The sequence below is a fragment of the Bacillus rossius genome, chromosome 5 (genome assembly GCF_032445375.1).
Source record: "Bacillus rossius redtenbacheri isolate Brsri chromosome 5, Brsri_v3, whole genome shotgun sequence".
Lineage (NCBI taxonomy): Eukaryota > Metazoa > Arthropoda > Insecta > Phasmatodea > Bacillidae > Bacillus > Bacillus rossius.
Window position 1 is genome coordinate 66539154 of NC_086333.1, and position 20296 is coordinate 66559449.

General features: G+C 33.4%; 1 protein-coding gene across 2 annotated transcripts in view; it reads left to right on the forward strand.

Moving 5' to 3' along the window:
- Positions 1–19785, forward strand: part of LOC134531923 (DNA polymerase alpha catalytic subunit) — a 71763-nt gene extending 51978 nt beyond the window's left edge. For both annotated transcript variants that reach the window (XM_063367965.1, XM_063367966.1), the window contains exons 23-29: positions 1506–1680; positions 2622–2739; positions 3046–3115; positions 3431–3562; positions 7488–7604; positions 13784–13859; positions 16897–19785. In XM_063367965.1, coding sequence (XP_063224035.1) covers positions 1506–1680; positions 2622–2739; positions 3046–3115; positions 3431–3562; positions 7488–7604; positions 13784–13859; positions 16897–17093 — 885 coding nt within the window. In that variant the 3' untranslated portion in view covers positions 17094–19785. The remainder of the gene's footprint in view (positions 1–1505; positions 1681–2621; positions 2740–3045; positions 3116–3430; positions 3563–7487; positions 7605–13783; positions 13860–16896) is intronic.
- The last annotated feature ends 511 nt before the right edge of the window (positions 19786–20296 follow it).

Here is a 20296-nt window from a genome sequence, read left to right on the forward strand (position 1 = left end):
TAGGTCAGGGTGTGCAATTGATGTGTGTGAATAATATACACTTGAACTAAAGACAAAATGTAAATTTTTTTTTTTAAAGCTCAAATGAGTTTATTTTGGGATTGAGATGTTCCAAAGTAATATGAACTTTGCGAAGTTTAATTTTTGTGTTGGGTCGTATACAAAATTTTAAAAATTCCGACTCAAATTACTGTTTTGATTATCTATTCCAATTGATTCCAATTCTTATACAAATACAAAGATTATTTAAGGTAACATGTTATCTAAGTCTAATGTGTATTGTAATTATTGGTTTTGGCTCAAACTTGAAACCAAACTATGATTTGGTATTTGTTTCGTCATGCACATAATTTGTGGGGAAAATTAATAACAAAGTCGAACAACCATAAATACAATACAAACATGGCCACTCCTTTGCAATGGCCACTAAAAGAAGTGAATGCGATAATTGCAACGGCGTAGAAATCAAAGTCACAATGTACAGTGAAACTCGTTTAAAACGATACCGCACAATACAATTTCCCGTTTCATACGATCAAATGCTTCGGTCCCGCCATTTTCTCCATATGATGTGAGTTATTATTTTCCGTGTAAGACGATCCTTGTAAATTAGTATCCCGTATGAAACAATATTTTTTTAAGTTTAAATGCATTATTTATTGGGAAATCATCGTTATATTTTTTAATTTAAAAATACGTAATTGGTTGACATGTATATTCTCTTTAGGACTCGTTTAGTCGTTTCACATTTCACGCCACTCGCGTATAAAAATTGACATATATATTAAGTGCTGGTTGCCATCATGGTAGTTTGGTTGATGCCTGTACAGAGTGCGCGCACGAAGTCGATTATTCACATCGATTGCTCGCCAGTTGGCATCATTTTTGGTTAGGTTGATGGCCGAATAGAGTGCACATCTGTAGCTGACTTATCGATATGGGTAACTCGCCGATTGCTGCAACACGCGATTCTGTCAAGGTTGCTTTGTCTGGTGCGGACTTTATGCAGATTTTAAAAAATTCCATTTCAAGTACATATTTAAAAATAAATGTGCTGACATTATGCGATGGCGGACGTTATGCGATTAAATACGGTATGGTGCTGCGACATATACACAGACTCCAATTGTGAAAATGTTAAATTTTTTTGCCCCTTAAATTAAGGTTGCAACCCATACGAAGAGGCGACCCTTCTACGGGTAAATATGTACCTGTACTTTGGAAAGTTATTTTCTAAATAAAATAGGAATGTTATTTAATTTGGGAAACTTAGTTCATGATTATAATATTTTTCAATTTGTGTACAATATTTTATTTTTGGCCTTTTGAAACCTAAAATTGGAATCCAGGCTGAACTCTTACTCTTTACAGTTCAATAGGGATTCAAGAAATTTATATTTGACCTCGTCACTTATAACTTTTTTTCGAGGAAAGCTGGGCTGGGTGGGGTCCTCACGAGGAAGACTGTACCGGTGGGCTGAGAGGCAGGTGGGACGTGTCGGCAGGACGGCGGCAACCTGCCGGCAATGCAGAGGGCGTACCACGTGGACGAGCTGAAGGCAAGCGAGAACTTGAAGGTGGACTTCCAGTACTACCTGGCCCAGCAGATCCACCCTGTCGTGTCGCGGCTGTGCGAGCCGATAGATGGCTTGGACTCCGCCCGGATAGCGGAGTGTCTCGGCAAGTTCTGCAGAGTTATTCACTTGTTTCTAGGCCTGTGCCAATAGTGTAAATTTCAAATATCAAAACAAATATTTAAAATTTATATTCAATTCAATTTGAAGTACTTTTAATTTGATATCGTGAAGATTAAATTTTATTAAAAGTTTAGTAGAGCTCCCGCATATCACCTCATGCAACGATGAAAATTGAAATTAAAGTCTTTGTTGTACAATTAGAAGTTTAAATACATAAATGGGTCAGGTATAACCACCCAGGATTTATTTTAACTTGAGCACATTTGACAGCAATACTGACAAAGTTCAGATAGGGAACCAGTCTGAACATTCTGGAAAGTTTTTTATAAGTGAAGTCACTTGTATTCTACTGGTGACAGTTATATGGCATGACTCATATTTGAGGGTATTTTTACTGTGAAAATGTTTAATTTTTTTGCCAAAAATTAAGGGGCAACCACTCTGCAGGTAAATAATAACAGTTGCAATATCAAAAAGAGTAAATTTTTTTCAGTCTATTTCATACATACATTTTGTTACAAACTCCATGCTAAATAATATACATTCATTGAATTTATTGTATTAAAAGATTACGTTTTTGTAATTTGAGTTGAGTTGTGATTAAATATGATGATTAATTTCATGATTTTTGTTGCAGTTTGTTGCTTGTGGTGTATTAATTTTCATTTAGGTGTTATTGGTGTCCAGACATGTTTTTCGGTCTTAGTTCGGCTTTATCGCAGTTCGCCACTTAATTTTGTCCCTAGTAATAGCTAATGAGTGACTGTTTATCACATCTTGATTACATTTGGCAACCTTTGAAAGTCTGTTTGGTTTCAATCTTTTCAAAATAAATATACTTTAATGAAAAATGACATGCAGTATATTAATTAAGTTTAGAAAGTAAAGTGTACAGTATTTATTTGTTATGTTTGTATTTCACAGGGCTTGATCCTGCTGCTTACCGTCGTTCGCAACAAAATTACCAGAATGATGATCAGGATGTAACACTTGGTGAAAAAACATGTTTATCTGAGGATGAACGCTACAAGCACTGTGATAGGTTAGTATATGTGTGTTATGTAATTGTTGGTTCATTCTTTGTCATTGCGTTTTCAAGTCTCTTTATAAGACTCCTTTAATGTCGAAATAGTAAATGGTATTAATCATCCACTCATGAAAAACAGCTACAATAAAAGTATGAGTGATATTCTTGCATTAGGTTGTGTTATCATGTTTGTGTTAATAATTGTAATGATTCTGTAACTGATTCCTCTAATTAATATATCGGAAAGTTGATAATTGCATACTGTTTATTCTGTAGACCTTGTATTTTAATAGTAGTATTTCTGTCTCTTTTTTTATGCAGGTTCAAGTTTATGTGCATGAATGAAAATTGTAAAGAAGAGATAACTATTCAAGGTGTCATCAGAAAGTCTGTAAGTACTATAGACAGATACTAAATAATAAAAACACTACTAGGGGTATGCAATTATATGTAAACATGAATGGATAGAAATAGCGATAATAAATAAAAAATTTCACATTAGTGGGTCAGATATCAAAAATTAAAATGGTGAATATTTATTCATTCGCCTTAGGGTAACACTACTCGGATAGCTTAGAAGTTTTCAAATCTTGTGGTTTCTTCTGAAGCTCTACACACCGTATGTGCGTCTGGGTAGACAGGGCTCTTAGTGATTCGGTGCTCTGGAATTGTTCTTGATTTGTGTCTTGTTCCGTATTTTGTGCAGGATGGCGTGGAGATGCCGTCGCTGGAGAGGTGCACCAACACCCAGTGCTCCGTCAGCCCGGTCCAGTACCTGCCCAGCATCCAGAACAAGCTGATGCTGACCATCAGGGCGTACGTACACAAGTACTACCAGGTGAGCACGATCGCAGCTTCTCGCACATTTTCTTGTACAAGAATTCTCTCAATGCTTTCTGGTTTAGTTTAATTTTCCTATTAAAGTAATTTTTTTAATGAGAATTTAACTGTTTTTTTAATGTTTTTTTTTTCCGTGCATGAAAAAAAAACTTTTTACTAATTTCCTAAATTTTTGTAATTCAATTCAAAATTCAATGAATGCCATTTTTTAGTATTTGTGGTATTTACCAACAGCAGAAGGATTATAGGTATGGATCACACCTATAATTCTGGGCATAAAAAAATATCTCACATTTTCACCATAAGGGTCACCCTTGAATATGGGTCACACCATATATCTGTGTTCAGTAGAATTCCATAGATAATAGTAAAATCTTTGTGTTCAATGTCTGAGCTTATTGGCATTGAAGTTGACCCTTGGTTCTTTTTTGTTTGCTTTCTGTCATACTCTGTATTTTTATTTAGCTGAAAGTGGTGTTATTTTTTTTTAGCTGAAAGTGGTGTTATTGTTTCCCAGGAGATTTTCATATTTTCAGAAATTTTTAACAAATTTTTTTTCTCATAAATAATACCAATATATATAGGTAATTTGCATAGCACAACTGCCTATTACTAGTAACAGCAATACAAAGTATTACACTGCTCTGGAAAATTTTATTTACACAAACCATAACCATAATTCAATAAACTGAACACTATGTTCACAAATGCCAAAGTTGGTATTTTGGAGATTTTATTTGGTGGATAGCATACATAACTGTGAGAAGTAACCAAATACTTGAGTGCAAAGCTTTGGAAAGTTGAAGTTGAATCAAAGATTAAATTTCTTTTGTCTTTGGGAAAGTTAAAAAACTGAACATTCCAAAGATTTTTTTTTTCTTATAGCAGAATACTTTAAACTAAAAGGAATTAGTGGCCTAAAAGTACACACTGTAGTATCTTATAATGGTTTTTGAATCACTATCATAGTGCTAACTGCATAATACTGTACAGTCCCTACCAACAGTATTTAGATTTACAAAAGAATTTTACAACTATATATTTTCATGTAATATAACTATTTAAATTTTTCTTACAACAAATTTGTTTACAAATAGTACATATTAATAAAAAAAGAATTAACTAATTAGGTATGCTAATTACTATATCTACTTAAATAGAGGTTATTTATAAATGTAACAATAATCTGTGAAAAGTAAACAAAACACGTACATTTACACAAGTCGAGAACAAAAATTCCATTGAACCATATAGCTGAAGAAGCTCTTCACTTAAATTGTTGCTGGTTTAAGCATATTACAATTGAAACCGCATGGTAATAAATCCCACGTAGAAACAGTAATGTTCAGGCAAAGTAATGTCATAAAAGCCTGTAGAAATAGACACGTGAAGATTGTGTATGGTGCCATTTCACAGACATTTACAATGATGAGAGAGAGGGAGAACCGTTATCACTGCTTCATGGCCACACACATACAGAAATCACACACATTCTCTTGCTGGTTTATTTTTAGATCTTTCCCACGTACAGCAGTAGCCGGCCATGTCACTTACTGGCACCAATCAAGCTGTCCGGCCGGCAGGTGGCAGACGTATCGTAATGGCGCAGTTCATGGTGTTTTACACACACTGTTGAGATATTTTAATTTAAAAATTTATACTACTCCTTACATATTTATTAAAAACCAACACAATGCAATTTTCAAAAAAAAAATTCACCCTAAGTAAAAAACGTTCATAAGAATTGCACTTCATGTTTTTTTTAACAATAATAGACATAAAATGTGTGACCCATACACTGGTAAATATGGTAGTTTATAACAGAATGTAAGATCCAAGTAAATTTTCAAAGTTAATGATTTTGGTTGATAACACGTTTCATGTTCATGTTACTTTATTATAACACAATAAATTCAAATGTGCACTAAAAATACAAAAAAATTGCTTTGCTGATTTAATATTCTTAGTAATTTTGTCTTAGACATTCTTATAACCAATAATTTATTTTTAAAAGTGCAGCTCGTATATCTGGTGACCGGAAAAATTCAAGGATTAATTTCGTTATAGGCCAGACCTTTAAGTTGCTTTTGCTATTGGCTCGCTGTTAATCTGGATGACTCTGAGCCAATAAGAAACCCTCAGCCAGTGAATTTGTATTATCTGCCGGAGTAAACAGAATAGTGTAGTTTATCCAAAAGGTCACCGAAACTGCAAATTTTGCCAGTCCCTACTTATATCACAGTCAAAATGGCACTGTTTTCATGAAAACTTGACATTGAGTTGTTTGTAATATTGTGTATTTATAGTGACACCTGTATTTCGTGAATACATTTCGTGTCAAGGTATTTCAAGAAATGCTGTAGCTTTTCTCCTGTGGTTTATCGGCCGAGGTCGGTGGGAGGTGTCGTCCCGCTCTTGACGGGGCCAATGAGAATGTGGTCACCGTACTGCTGCACTCTCACAATTTGCCACGACTCTTAGTAAAAGCTACATTGTTTTGTGAAATACCTTGACATGAAATCAAATCGCGAAATACAGGTGTCCCTATGTATTTATGATGCCTCTGTTGAACAAGATACCGTATTCACTCGCATAATGTCCGCCCTCACATAATGTCCGCACCCTTTATTTATATATACTTAAAAGAAAAAATTAAAGTTCGCATAATGTCCGCACCAGTTGTCTATGGCGAGCAACACAACTTTGGCCACCCCTAAAGGACGCAGTATGAATGGAAAGTTGACGGCTCTGTAAACAAAGCCGTGACCTTGAGCTGTCCTTTCTCTCCTGTCCTGAAAGGGTGGGGAAATTCGTTGAACTGAACAAAGCACGGTAACAGTAAACACAGCTGACCAACACACACGCAAGTTCAAGGCATGAGTTTCACGTCGAGTTTTGTAGTGTAGAGTACAGAATGGGTAAATATAAATCCTTCACTGCGCGGTTTAAATTAAGAGTTGTTCGTTATGCTGAAGAGCATGGGAACAGGGCTGCTGAAAGGGAGTTTGAAGTGCACGAAAAAAGTGTTTGTCAGTGGCGGGAAATAAAAGAACAGTTGCAGTCAACAAATGCAACACGGCGTGGATCAGTCTCGTTTTCTGTTGAGGTAAGACACGCAGCGCAGCGTAAAAGATACGTCAACTTTAATTAGTGTGTACCCTGTTTTACGTGTCAGGACAGAACAGAACCCCTCTTTGTTTACATTTGGTTGGAATCCCTCCCTTGGTCATTCTCACGCTCTAAATGTTTCCTTCCCCTTCCTCCTTCTCTGCGTCACGAAGGCCATCAGTTTGCCTGGAGGGGGGGAGTACAGTGCGCAGCAGATGTGGAACTGGTAAGACACTGCGCTGTTGCCAGCTCGCTGGTTCCCTACGCGCCGCACGTAAGGATATGGTACGGCTAAAATATTGCAGCCGTGCCGTTAATAGCCGTTTTAATCCATCACATATTAATCACATTAATAAGGCATATGTAACCACACTTATTTCAGTGTAGCACGTAATTTTTTTTAATGTTCCGGCAGGTGCGAGACAGTTACCGGTGGCAATTACAGCAAAATAAACATGGTCTAAGCCGGGTTGTTTGCAAGCGATCCCGCAGCAATATTCTTTTAAAATACCTAGCTAGTGAAATCCAAATTGATTTTAGATACGTTTTGTGCCTTTTTAGTAATAATTAAGACACAAAATTTTGTATTTTTCCTCACATAATGTCCGCACCCCATTGTTTTGGCCAAAAATGTAGTCAAATTACTGCGGACATTACGCGAGTGATTACGGTATGTAGATGTAATTTTGATTGTAATTGGTTAAAAGTAATCTTGTCTGTCTACTTGTTTGTTGTTTTCCCGTGAGGTCCTGTTGTGGTCTGTGATGCCGCAGCGGTTAGTTTGCCCTTCACTTGTTCGAGCTGCGTGTTTGCAGAACTGGCTGATCTGCGAGGACCCTGCGTGCACAAACAGGACGCGTCGCCTTCCCGTCCGCTTCTCCAGGAACTACCCCATCTGCAGCTTGTGCAAGAAGGGTGTCATGTTCAAAGAGGTACGTGCTAACTTACTTCACACAAAATGTTTGTTTGATCATGGCAGTTCCAATAGTTTTATCCTCATGGTGTACAGGGAGAATGTCACAATTATTAAATTACCTAACAACCGTGCTAGAGTCAAATGTTTTCCTGCTTAAGGAAACGTGTTTTATGTATTTCATATCCTTTAATTTTACAATGTGCTGTAGCACCATTTAATGGTTTTTCAAGAGAGAAATGAATAAGAACTATGCTTCTAACAGATCACAATGTGCAGACATCATTCTACCTCACAAGCCAAAATAATCAATGTTAAAAATTTTTTTTGTAGATATTTCAGAAAAAAACTTTATTATTCGGTTCTTTTTTCTGACATCATCTCACTTTAATTTTTTGAGGTCAAAACAAGGCATATGTTATTTAATGCCTGATATTTACATTTGTTAGTTCATCTGGTTCATCTGTGTTCTATCTAGTTGATCTCAATTTGCAAAGTTATCTTTGCTAGAGCTAAAATAGTTTCAAAAATCTACTTCATAACTCGTATTATCGAGCCATCTGCATTGTAATTACTAGGCCTGTGGGAATATTCAGATATTTGGATACGAATGTGAATGATAACTAATTCATATTCAATTAAAACTCGAATACTAACCGAAATAACAAATATTCATTTGCTTTCAAACACTTGACATAGCATATACCTAATGAGTTTGTTATATAGGTATCGACGATCACTTGTGTGATGAAGTCATTTGTGCTACATAAATACCCTTTTTTGATTTTTAATAGGACTTTATAATCAAAAACATGAAAAATAAACAATGTTTTAACCGTACAAAAAGTATTTAAAAGGTGTTATGAGTGTGTGTTTTTTTTAAAATATTTTTAGTAGCTGAATAAATTACGTAAAAGATAGGCTTCTGCGAGCAGAAGATTTTCACTTCGAGTCGAGCTCGAGCGAGTTTGCTAAAATACTCGCGAGTATCGAGTCGAGTTCGAGTTTTTTTTTAAAGTTTATTGCACATAAATTTACTGTGATGGAGTAATAAAATGTGAGAACTTTTGAGAAAAATATGGAAATAAAAAAAGAAACCATTATCATTGTTAGCCTACTAAATAGATAGACCTACATTAGAGGTCTGCAAGCCTAAGAATTTTACTTTGAGCCAAGCTCGAGCGAGCTTACTTGAAAGTTCTCGAAGCTTGAGCTTTTGTGATACAGTTACACTTTTGGGAAATTATTTTTACCTTAAACTTAGTAGGTATAATGTTTGAATAAAGTATTAAAATGAAGTGGGCTTATTAATTTTGGGTAACTATTTACAGAGTGCTTTTATAATTTGCACTGCTAGGAAAAAAAACATGTTTTCCATTGAATCTAACCTGTTTCCATTGGTTCATTAGCAACTGATATCATCCAACTAACATAACCACAGTTTACAAGTACGTATATGTTTGTGTAAATGTAACATATCTTTGGAATAATTTCATCCTTGTCAATTTTTCTGGAGTCCTTACTAAGCTTCAACTAACTGAGCACCAAAAATCATGTTGTTTGAAAAGTACATTCACATTGTTTCAACATTTCCACTTTTCAGCACAAAAATTCTGAGAGAGATTGTCATAGAGTATTAAATTCTGTTCTTCAATCTATCATGCAGAAAAATAATTTGTTCTGCACGTTCAGGAGTTAAATTAGCTCTACTATTGGAGATGGTGTTTACAGCAGATGAGAAGCATTTCTCGCTGGCAACCTGTGTGGCTGGAATGCTTTAGTAAAATTGTTGGTAAATATGTAGAGTCGCTGTATATGCGGAAAAAAAATGCTAAAATTCCGAAAATACTTTTATTCTATGCTCTTTCACTTCCTCTTTTCAAATCAACCGGCGGAGATAAGAAATTCCAAATACTTTAGGAATATCGAATTTTTTAATTTTCATCACAATACCTGGGTATTCATGCGGCGATCACCATTGTTTCTGGTTTACGAGTATCTATTATGTTTCTTATTGGACAATTTTGTCACGTGACAGTTCCGTGATTGGCCAGTATTCAAATGAACCAATACGTGATTATTTATTTATTTATTAATGTTCCGTCGGAGGTATCGCGACGTAGGTGAACGACTACATCATTTCCTTCTAATGGCAAAGGAAATGTACCCGCCTCCAACTTAGGTGGGTTTTTAACGTTTCTAATTTTAAAGTCTTATTTTTTATTTGGATATTGTTGCGCAAGTAATAAGTAACAAAAATATTTTACGTGAGTTGTTAATGTTCATCATTTGTCCGGGTTTGTTAGGTCAGGTCAGTTACATTATAAATACTTTAAAACTAAAGAACCATTGAAATTAATTCACATTATTTTTTATGTCCGCTTAGTTTGAAAGTATTAATAATGTAACTGACCTGACCTAATCGACCATTTTATTTATTAAGCATTCACGAACATACGGCAAAATAACAAAAATGGCGTCGGTCTAATGGTTGTACAGGTGTTGTATTGCAAAATTAAAAAATTCTATATCTCCTAAAGTATTTGGAATTTCTTATCTCCGCCGGTTGATTTGAAAAGAGGAAGTGAAAGAGCATAGATTTTTAGCATTTTTTTTCGCATATACCGTTACTCTACATATTTACCAAATTGTTTAACCTCAAAATTAGTGTCAAATATCTGTAACTTGTCATTAAGTTTAATCAATTTAAAGTAATAAAAATAGAAGCATTTTACTTAATTCAATTTACACTTGCAAAAAAAACTTACGCACAATAAACCTACATGGAAATTAAAGTCTTTTTCAATGTCCTGTAGTCTGAAATATGTTTACTCATGTCATCAAATGTAGAGCTGTACTGAAGAAGCCGATTTTGCCAATATTTAGTTGAATCGGCATTTCTGCCAACTTCCAATACTCTTGTTAATTTTCGGCCGATATTACTGAAAAACGAAAGAGAGACTGCCATAACCTAAAAATCCACGAGTACCCTTTTCACTTTTCGTAGTAGTACTGCATTCTTTCAGATCACATTATTTCTTAGCAACATGTGCCAACCGTACATATCAAGATTTAACATCCTTTTTTTTTCAATAATGTTCTTTAATTTTAATATGTCCTAAATAAATACATTACCATCACGGTAAATACACATCTCGGTTATTACGGCAACTATAGTGCAAATGTGGTAACTATCATGCTTCTGCAGTAGTTATGGTATCTACAAAGAATCTTTAGTTCTTTTTATGGTAATTATCTTAAGATAACTATTGGAATTGTACTGTAGTTATGGTACATCATCCATATTTCTTCGTAAGTTGTTGTTCATTTGTCTTTTCTTCATATTTATATTTACGTGCGCCATTACTGGCAGGAACTTTCATAAAAATTTTAAACGGGACTTTATATCACACATTTAATGGCGTAAATGATGAGACCCCGGACAATTTAAACGCTTTTTACAGTAAAATGCGGGAAATGTTTCCGCATAAAGCGGGAAATACTTCCGCATAAAGCAGGAAAGTGATACATTAATGCTATGCGGAAAATTATAGAAGTAAAAAAAATTAATCACGGAAATTCGTAAATCCCGGGTACGTAAAAATGATGTGTTCATGTATACGGTCGATCATGTTACATTATAAAGTAAAGGATAATAGTGTTGTAAGACTTTTATTCCGATATAATGAGAGTTTTTTTTTCTATAGGTAGAGTGCAAGAAAAGCTCGCTCGAATTTCGAGTTGTTGAAAACCACGAGCTCGAGTTCGAGTATTACTAAAAAACTCGACTCGAAACTCGAATTTCGAGTACTCGCAGGTGTCTAGCTAAAAGATTCAAAACACGGAATATTTGTCACTTCTAACTTAAAAACATTATTACTATTTGTATTCTTTTCGTCACACGCACCAGAAGTAGAAAAAAAAATAAAAAAAGTCAACAACCATGGACTATAACACCACAAAACATGGACACTCCATTGAATTGGACATAGTTTTGACGGCATATAAATTAATAGTCACAATCGATCTAACACCATTTGATACAGAAGCAGCTTACTTGCTGTATATATCTATGTGAAAACAGATATTGAGACTCAAAATCAAAAGTATATTAATAAATGTGAGTAATGGTTTAAGATGTAAGATTAAATTAGCAAAAATTGTGCTTATGATATTGTTGAACTAAAATACAATTTACCTGGCTGCCGTTAACAATGAAAACTCGTGAATAATATAATCATTGCAGCTGATTTAAGCCAACATTTGACTTGAATAATATTTTTCTAATTTTTCGAAGTTGTTACTTATGTGAAAAAAGGTCTCTAGGAGGATTCTAATTCCCATTCTTACTATTCAAATTCAATATTTGTATTCACAATTAATTTTATACTTGTATTCTTATTTGATTCGAACAAAAACGAATATTCACACAGGACTAGTAATTGTCTAATCTTATACAGTAGAACCCTGTTATAATGTTCGTGCATATAATGTTTTCCTGCTTATAGTGTCATATTTTTGAAGTCCCAATATTTCCCCCATAAGGACAATGTATTTATTTCCTGTATATAACGTTCATAAATAGTGTAATTTCCTGCTTATAATGTTTGCTTTCTAACATTCAATAAATGGGGAAAAAACGTTTTAAAACCAAATTATTCCAACACTTATGATAAAAAGTTTCCTTTATGTATGTATATGTTTACAAACTCTGCCATACAATGCATGAAGTTTGTTAAAATACAATTTTATGCAATATACAAATATACTGAAGGTACACAATGTTCATAGTTACGTGTCCGTTGGCACCCTTAATCAACTCTTCTCTTCCTTGCCATTCCAGTGGGTATTCAGATGCATGTACATAGTCCTCCGATATTTAAGTTGCCAACCATTGAGCGAGGGCATAACTAAAAGTGTTTTCTATTGCTTACAAATAATTTTTTTTTCATTCATACGTATGAATCCAAAAATTGAACATTTTCAGGTGGCGAAGGAGTAGACGTTCTCACTCTTAATGTTGTCATCATGAATCGTGAGACAATTTTACAAAAAAAGTGGCAGTGTATCTTTAAAGACAAACAAAATTTAACCAGGGAACAAGACGAAGTAGAAAAATTGTTGGCTTGTTTCAGAAAATTAATGTATGTATCAAGTATACTATCTTTGGTTTTAACATTAAAGTTGTTTACATAGCTTGGTGAGTCCATTGGTACAAAGCTCGAACATTGTTAAGTGCTAAATTGAGATTTCCTGCTTATAATGTTTTTTTCTTGTGCTCCCTTGAAAAACATTATAACAGGGTTCTACTGTATTTTAATTATTCATTCTCAGGGTCATTCAGGTTGATTTTTCTATTTTTTCTGGCATGGATGCATCGTAAATTTTCATCAGAGCACGCAGTGTTTCCAGAACTGCTGCAATAGTTTATTTTTCAGTTTTTGAGGCATTCTTATTCTCCAGACCTCTAGCTAGCTCAACATTGGGTCACGAACAAAAAACTTGAAAAAATTCATTGTGTGCTGAAAAGCTATTTTAGTGCGAGAAATATTACTGTCTAGTGATTGATTACTGGAAAAACGTCTCTCGGACACAAACTGTAGTTTAACAAATTTTTAATTTTCCTTTATGAATATTCATAAGTTATTATGGCTGCCATTTTCCGACCACGAAAACAAATACATGTCAAAAATACAAATTGGTCACACAAAACAACTTCACTGACTTCAAAATTCAAGTTTACTGTTTGTAGTTACCGAAAAATTAATATTATATACTGATCAGCCAATACTGGCCCACGGCACCAGTACTCCGACTAAATCCAGAGTTCTTTTCTCATTCTCCTGCAACTTCTTGTCTCTAATTCTTATGTGTCTTGCAAACTACTCCATCGGCTCTTTTTCATACAAAGAACCATGGCAATAGCATAAAAATATACAATAGAAAATTATGTGAACACGCATTTACGAAGTTGAAAAAAACAAGCAATACTTTAAAAAGTACATGAAAGCACATTAAAATTTAAGTACACAAATACACAAACATGAAGAAACTTCAAGTGGCTTATTCACCATAAAGCAAGAGAACCATCAGAAACACTTAAAAAGCATGAAAAAATATAAATTATGACCATAAAACATTTTAGTTAGTTAAATGTTTTTGTGTGCATGACATGATTTCTGGATTTTATCTTTTCAGTACACAGAAAGTCAGCTGTATACACAGCTCAGTTTCTTCGTTTATATATTCGACACAAGCAAAATTCCAGAAAAAAGTAAGTACAATGCACGCAGTGATAAATTATTTTTAGTGTGTAAAAACATTGGTAAACTTGGTGTTCTCTTGTTCCATTCTGTATGATATATATATACGTAAATATTAAAAAAAGTTTTTTAGTTCTGAGATGAAAATTAAATATAATGTTATATGTGAAAAAATAAAACAAATTGGATTTTAATTAGATTAAAAGTTTTCTACAGTTCCACCTCAAGTAAGGACAACACTACTTTTTTTTTCTCCCTTGTAATCACTGGAACACTATTGAGATAAGGTGACAAATTTTTCCCGGTACAACTAAAAACTAGCATTCATTGAACTCTCTCTTAATTTTTGATTTTGGTGATGCTCAGTATTTTTTTAAAAATTATGAAAATGCTACTTGTGCGTGATTTTTAGGTAACTGGAAAATAAGTAATTGTAAATATTGTCAACGCTGATTAGGTAAGAGTTTAATTTACAAAACCATATCAAAAAGTTAATGGTTATAGCATTGAATTATCTACAATTAGCAGGAATCTAATCTTAAGTTTCATACAAGACTCAACTTGGACAAGGCATTATTTTTAGGGTTGTGTGGTAATGGATTTTTCAATTCAGGAAATCTCAAGGGGGAAAGAAATATTCCCATTGAAATCGGGATGGGATTCGATTGGGGAAAACAATTAGTGAAATAAACAGTGCTAACTAATTCTATGGAATCAATGTATTTACTGAAATGTCCTTCCTAAAATTTAAGAACATACATCTTAGGGTTTTGGGTAGTTAGGTGTTCTAAGTTCTCACTGTTGGGGTAAAAATCTAAATCTTAAATCATAAAAAATTTCTAAATTTTGATTTGAAGGTATTTGGCTGGGATTCTACAAATTTACGATATACAAAATATAGAGAATATACAGATACGGGCACAAATCATCCAGTGTCAAAATTACGTCCCACTTTAGAGTTACAAAAATACTCTATAAAAATTCTTATATAGTAGGGGTTAAAAAGCTATGATTAGTAGAGGCACTGGAAAATAGCGTTTATTTTGGCTGTTTGTAGCATTTATATTTAGCCATATAGCATTTATATAGCTTTAATTTTAATTCTTCTCCCAGTTTATGCGGATGTTGCAAGTTTTGCACATAAGTATGTTAGTGTCACTAACATAGAAATGGTGCGATTTGTATTGCTCTGCACACTGCACGTAAATGCGAGGTAACAGATTTTGTCCGTCCCAAAATGGTAATATTATATATATATATATTCTAACTGCATTGCATGGGATCGCGATACAGAAAACCAACTGTAATAACCTTAATTTTATTGTGAATTGCAGCGCAATATTTTAGTTTCACAGATTACAGTTTGTTTTTATGTTAGGAAATTAGAATAACACTAGGTACGTTCAACAAATGAGCGTCAAAAACAGAGAGCTACATTGCTGCCATCTTTTTTCCCCGTTAAAGTGCTACCTAACGAATTTTACTGAAGTAGATTTTCGTTTTTTTTTGTAGTTGCCAAATATAAGCTACGTGTGTTGTAAACTTAAATTAATGCATTTTTATCAGTTGTTGTCATTTAACAGTAAATAGTTTGATTGCTTGTGTTAATATCACGCACGCACGTCTTGGCAAACCTGGCCGCTTCAATGTTTTCACCGTTTGTCTATGAATTTTTTCTTCACTTTCTTTCCCGTGAAAATATTCATGTACGTAAATAAACGTCTCTTTAATCGTTTACATTTGTTTGGGTCGTACGTTACGTTTGCCGTTAACCAAGTTTCCGCGCGAGCCTATGCGTATTTAAATTGTGTTTCGTGTTATTTACAAGATTCATAGATCGTGTTGGTTGTTTACATGGCTCGCCATCGTCACCGTTTATTAGATAATCTTCAAACACGGTAAGAAGATGCATACAATAAAGAATGTTCTTAATTGTATGAGGTTAGGCCGTTAATAATAATAAATGTTTTATTTAAAAATATTAGGTAAACCTAAAATTTACTGGAAATTTTAATATTACTTGAAATTTTAATAATTACTTCTAAAAACGGGATTATAGCGTTTATTCGTCGGTAAACCATTTTGTCGCTTTAATTCGCGCCTATATCGTTTTTACGATTTTCCAGTGCCTCTAATGATTAGTAGTTGACTCAGTTAATACAGAATGGCTAAGATGCGATTCAGAACACGTGAGGGCGGCCTTGAAGGGCTCGCAATGGCCGAAGATAGGCAGAAGGAAGCAACGTTAATGGCCACACGGGCACAAACAACACCGGGCGAAACTGAAATCTGGAAGGTGGAAACGAAACTACAATTTAGACAAGACACAGTTACTTTACAGGCATGTCCACTGCAGGCCAGACTGCAAACTACTTAAACTTAAAGACACTGACTTGACTTATCTCAGCATGACCTTGGGACCCACACAAGTCTAAATCATCAATATTAAATAGAGCAAATACAGTGAAACCTCTATTTAACAAATTTCAAGGGACCAAAATTTGTTGTGTTTGTTGTAAAGGAGTTTGTTAATTGGAGGTTTCGCACAATATATTTCTAGTCATCATAAAGCTTCACATAAATGGCTAGAACTGTCTTTCTGTTTAATAAGATATAAGGAATTACCTAAACATGAAAAAGTGCATAGAATACACTTGTTTAATGGCATGTTTAATAAGGTTTAAATAAATCACTAAAAAAAATTTTTACAATTACATAATAACATGAACCTTGATGGGTGCTGAACCAGACAGGGGAGGTAAAAAAGAGTGGCTATACGGGGCACGGGAGGATGGCGAAACACCACAGAGGACACATCTTCGAATTTCGGCACTTCACACCTAGTGCATTTTAAATTGTCGTGTTATGAATGGGTTTCTTCACACATTTTCTTGTTTGCATTGTTTTCATTAGCTTGGTTGACGAGATGTTAAGCAGTAATTCATTCAACATTTTTCTGCAGTGGTCTGAACGTGTCGTCTTATTGTTTTCTTTCCCTCGGTTTCTTGTTTGCATTGCTTTCATCGGCCTGTGGACGTTCTTACCCAGGGAACCTGAAGATGTCGCAGCAGTTGGAGGAAGCGTACCTGTCCCTCAGGAAGCAGGCGGAGGGCATCCTGAAGCACAGTGCCTACTCCGTGGTGGACCTCAGCGACTTGTTCGGACAGCTGATGCTACCCGCGAGATCGACCGCCTTGGCCAGGGTGCAGGTTGTCAGGCCCAAGCCAGAAGACAAGCTCGAGTGAGGACCAGTCCGGTCGTGCACGTGCGTGACTTTTGTTCAAATTATGTTTTAGGAATATTTCATTACTTGTAGGTATCATATTTAACCTGTAATAATTTATTGAAACTGATTTTTTTTTTACAAGGAACTTTTGTTGCGTACTTTTGTTGTTTAATATTTAATGAGATTTTTTTCAGTGGAAACGAGTGTTCAAATATTAGATCTGGACGGGATTCCGATTTTTGGGGAAAAAACGGGAATGAATTTTTCCCGAAAAAAAATTTACAGGCATTTAATTTACCATTTGAAACATGCAATTAACAGTCATTTCACTACCGTCGCAAAACCGTAGTGGAAAATATCTTGCTCACAATTGAAAATACAGACTATTTAACATTTTAAAAAGTCGAACATGTAAAAAAAATTTTCATATTGGGAAAAGAAGTAAAAGTAAACAACATGAACAGAAATGACTTTAGCTATTATATTATTGACAAAATATGAAGTTAAATTGATATTATGATCAATCTGCCACTATGTTTACACAGTAATTGCTGCAGTTATTTGCTGCAAATTATCCTTTTTCTGAAACTTCACACTTATTATAAAATTAAATGAATTTACCTTTATTTTGCAATTTGTGAAAATTATCTGCTTCTATCAATTTATAATCATTAGTTATACAATAAAAATCACACAGTTTTTACTCTGTATCAGTATACAAATTTTTGAAATTTGTGGACTCAAATAATTCCCAATCCTATTCTGTTTCCCCACAATATTTTTTTAAAACAGTTGTCTATCTGCATGCCATAAAACTTCTGAAACTGCTTATGTTGCATTTTCTCAATTTGTGATTGGAGGCTAAATTAACGGTTGCATATTTTTGTTTACATTACAAATGTTATTTGTGCTTTCGATATTCTGGCCACCAGTTTGTGTTAAGTGCTGATAATAATTTTGATTTGTTTTGGAAACAAAATGTTACCAAATTTCATAAGTAATAAAATGATGAAAGGAGTATGTGGTGCAGTTTCTGCATAATTTGTTTTGATTACTATACTTCAATCTTATCTAGTTTGCTGGAAAGTTTTATCTGTTTGCGGGAAAGTTTTATCTTTCTTTTTTTTTTTTTTAGTTTCACAAAACACTTTCTAAAGAAACTTTTACTGTAATGCTTGCTGAAATGATCTAAGACTAAAGAAGTTGTGTGGGTTTTATAATTTTAAGTTATGATGTACTGGAACATTTTATATATTTATATATTTTATTTTTGTAAATATTATGAAAATATGTTTTTACGATTTGTAAATATTTTGTACCGTGTAAATGTAAATAAAATGATGTGAGATTGTGAATATGGTCTTGTTTTTCCACCCATTTCTCATTTCAAATTGCTGCTACAGTCTGCCTATTTTCTGACATAAAAGATAAGAATTTTATGCATGTTTGAAGGGAGTTGTCATACTTGACGGTACCTATGTTGTTGCTGGGCATGGATTATGCGCACTTGGTGGGTATTAGGCTGCTTTTGCACTTAGTTAATGATTTAAAGAATATTTTGTCTATTTTTAGAGTTAACTACCTGAAGCTTGGTTTTTTATCATTGTATCCAAATTTTACACCCTCCATGTGTTCTCTTGTATACTTGAGGACATGATTTTATGGTTTTATTTTTAGGTAAATTTCGTTTTAGAGAACAAGATTTCTGTGTTATTGTTTTTATTTTTGTGCCTTGTCTTTACTCACAGAAGTAGTGTATTGTTCAGTAATATAAAATTATTACTTATTTTGCTAAAATAGTCACATTTTGACTCACACAATAGACTTATACAATAAACTCATTAGCAATAATCATGTTGAGAACAAAACTACGCACAAAAATAAAAATAAATCTTCTAATATTTGTATGTTTGAAAAATAAGTCTTCGTTAATGTAAAAATGTGTTTTTAAAATGTAATTTAAGATCAATGTAATATTAATTTTTTTCCAATTGGCCATGTACACTGCAAAAACTGTTATGTTATTTGTAAAACCTTAAATTATTATCTACAACTTTTGTTTGAAATTATTTGTTAGGTATATGACCAACCATTACTGCAGGAGTAGAATAAACAGGGATTGGAGGACAAAAAAATTTCATAACTCCCTTAATAGATGCACTATCAGATCCATTCAAATTGTTTGTAAACCTTATTAATATTATCAAAATTTTTATCTGAAATAATTTTTTATATATATCCAACAGGGTGGATAAAGAGGGGTTATAAACAAAAATACATTGTTTGTATATCTTAAAAATTTTTATCTAAAACTTTTGTCTGAAACAATTTTTGATAATACAAACCATTACTGCAAGGAGTTGAATAAACCTGGGATTGAAATAAGATAATAAATCAAACTTCCCTGCTATGTACTCTATCAAATTTTTGTTTATTTTTGTTTAACATGTTAAAATTGTTGAAAACTTTTGTCTAAAGTAAGTGTTTTATCACAAATCATCACTGCAAGGGATGGAAATAACAAGGGTAGTAAAACAAAAAATCTCATTTATTTTATTAACAGATATTTTGTCAACTCCATTATAATTTATTGTAACACTCCTAAACATTTTTGAAAAACTTTACTGAAACAATTTTTGATGAAACAAACTGTTACTGTAAAAACAGGGGTTGGAATTTAAAAAAAAAAATAAAAATTTCTGTGTATAAAATTTGTCATAATTTATTTATAACCATCTTATTATTATCTTACTTAAACATTTGATATGACCACAAGGTTATTAGTGCAAGGGATGAAAAATAGTGTTTGGAAGTCAAAAATAATTGCATAACTACTGTAGTTTTTTAAGACATTCAGTGCTGGATGCATAGAGTTAAATGAAATTGTTTAAAAATGTAAGAACATTCAAAATATTTTTGCTGCGTGGAATATGAGAAAATTTTGAATAAATCTTTTTTTATTATTATTGGTGAATATATAGGATGTTATGTAGACTACATTAAGTTCTTAAAATATTCGAGGAGTTTATAGAAGTTTCCAAAATATTTTAAAAAGAAATAGGTACTTCAAAATCTACCTGTCTGTAGGCTGTGCCTAAAGAGATTGCTTTTACTATTTTGTATCAATTTTTCTTGTAATCATGTGAAGTGTGAAAATAAAAGTTTCACGGTACATTAAAATTTTATTTTAATAAATATTTAATATTCGTAAATATTGTGATA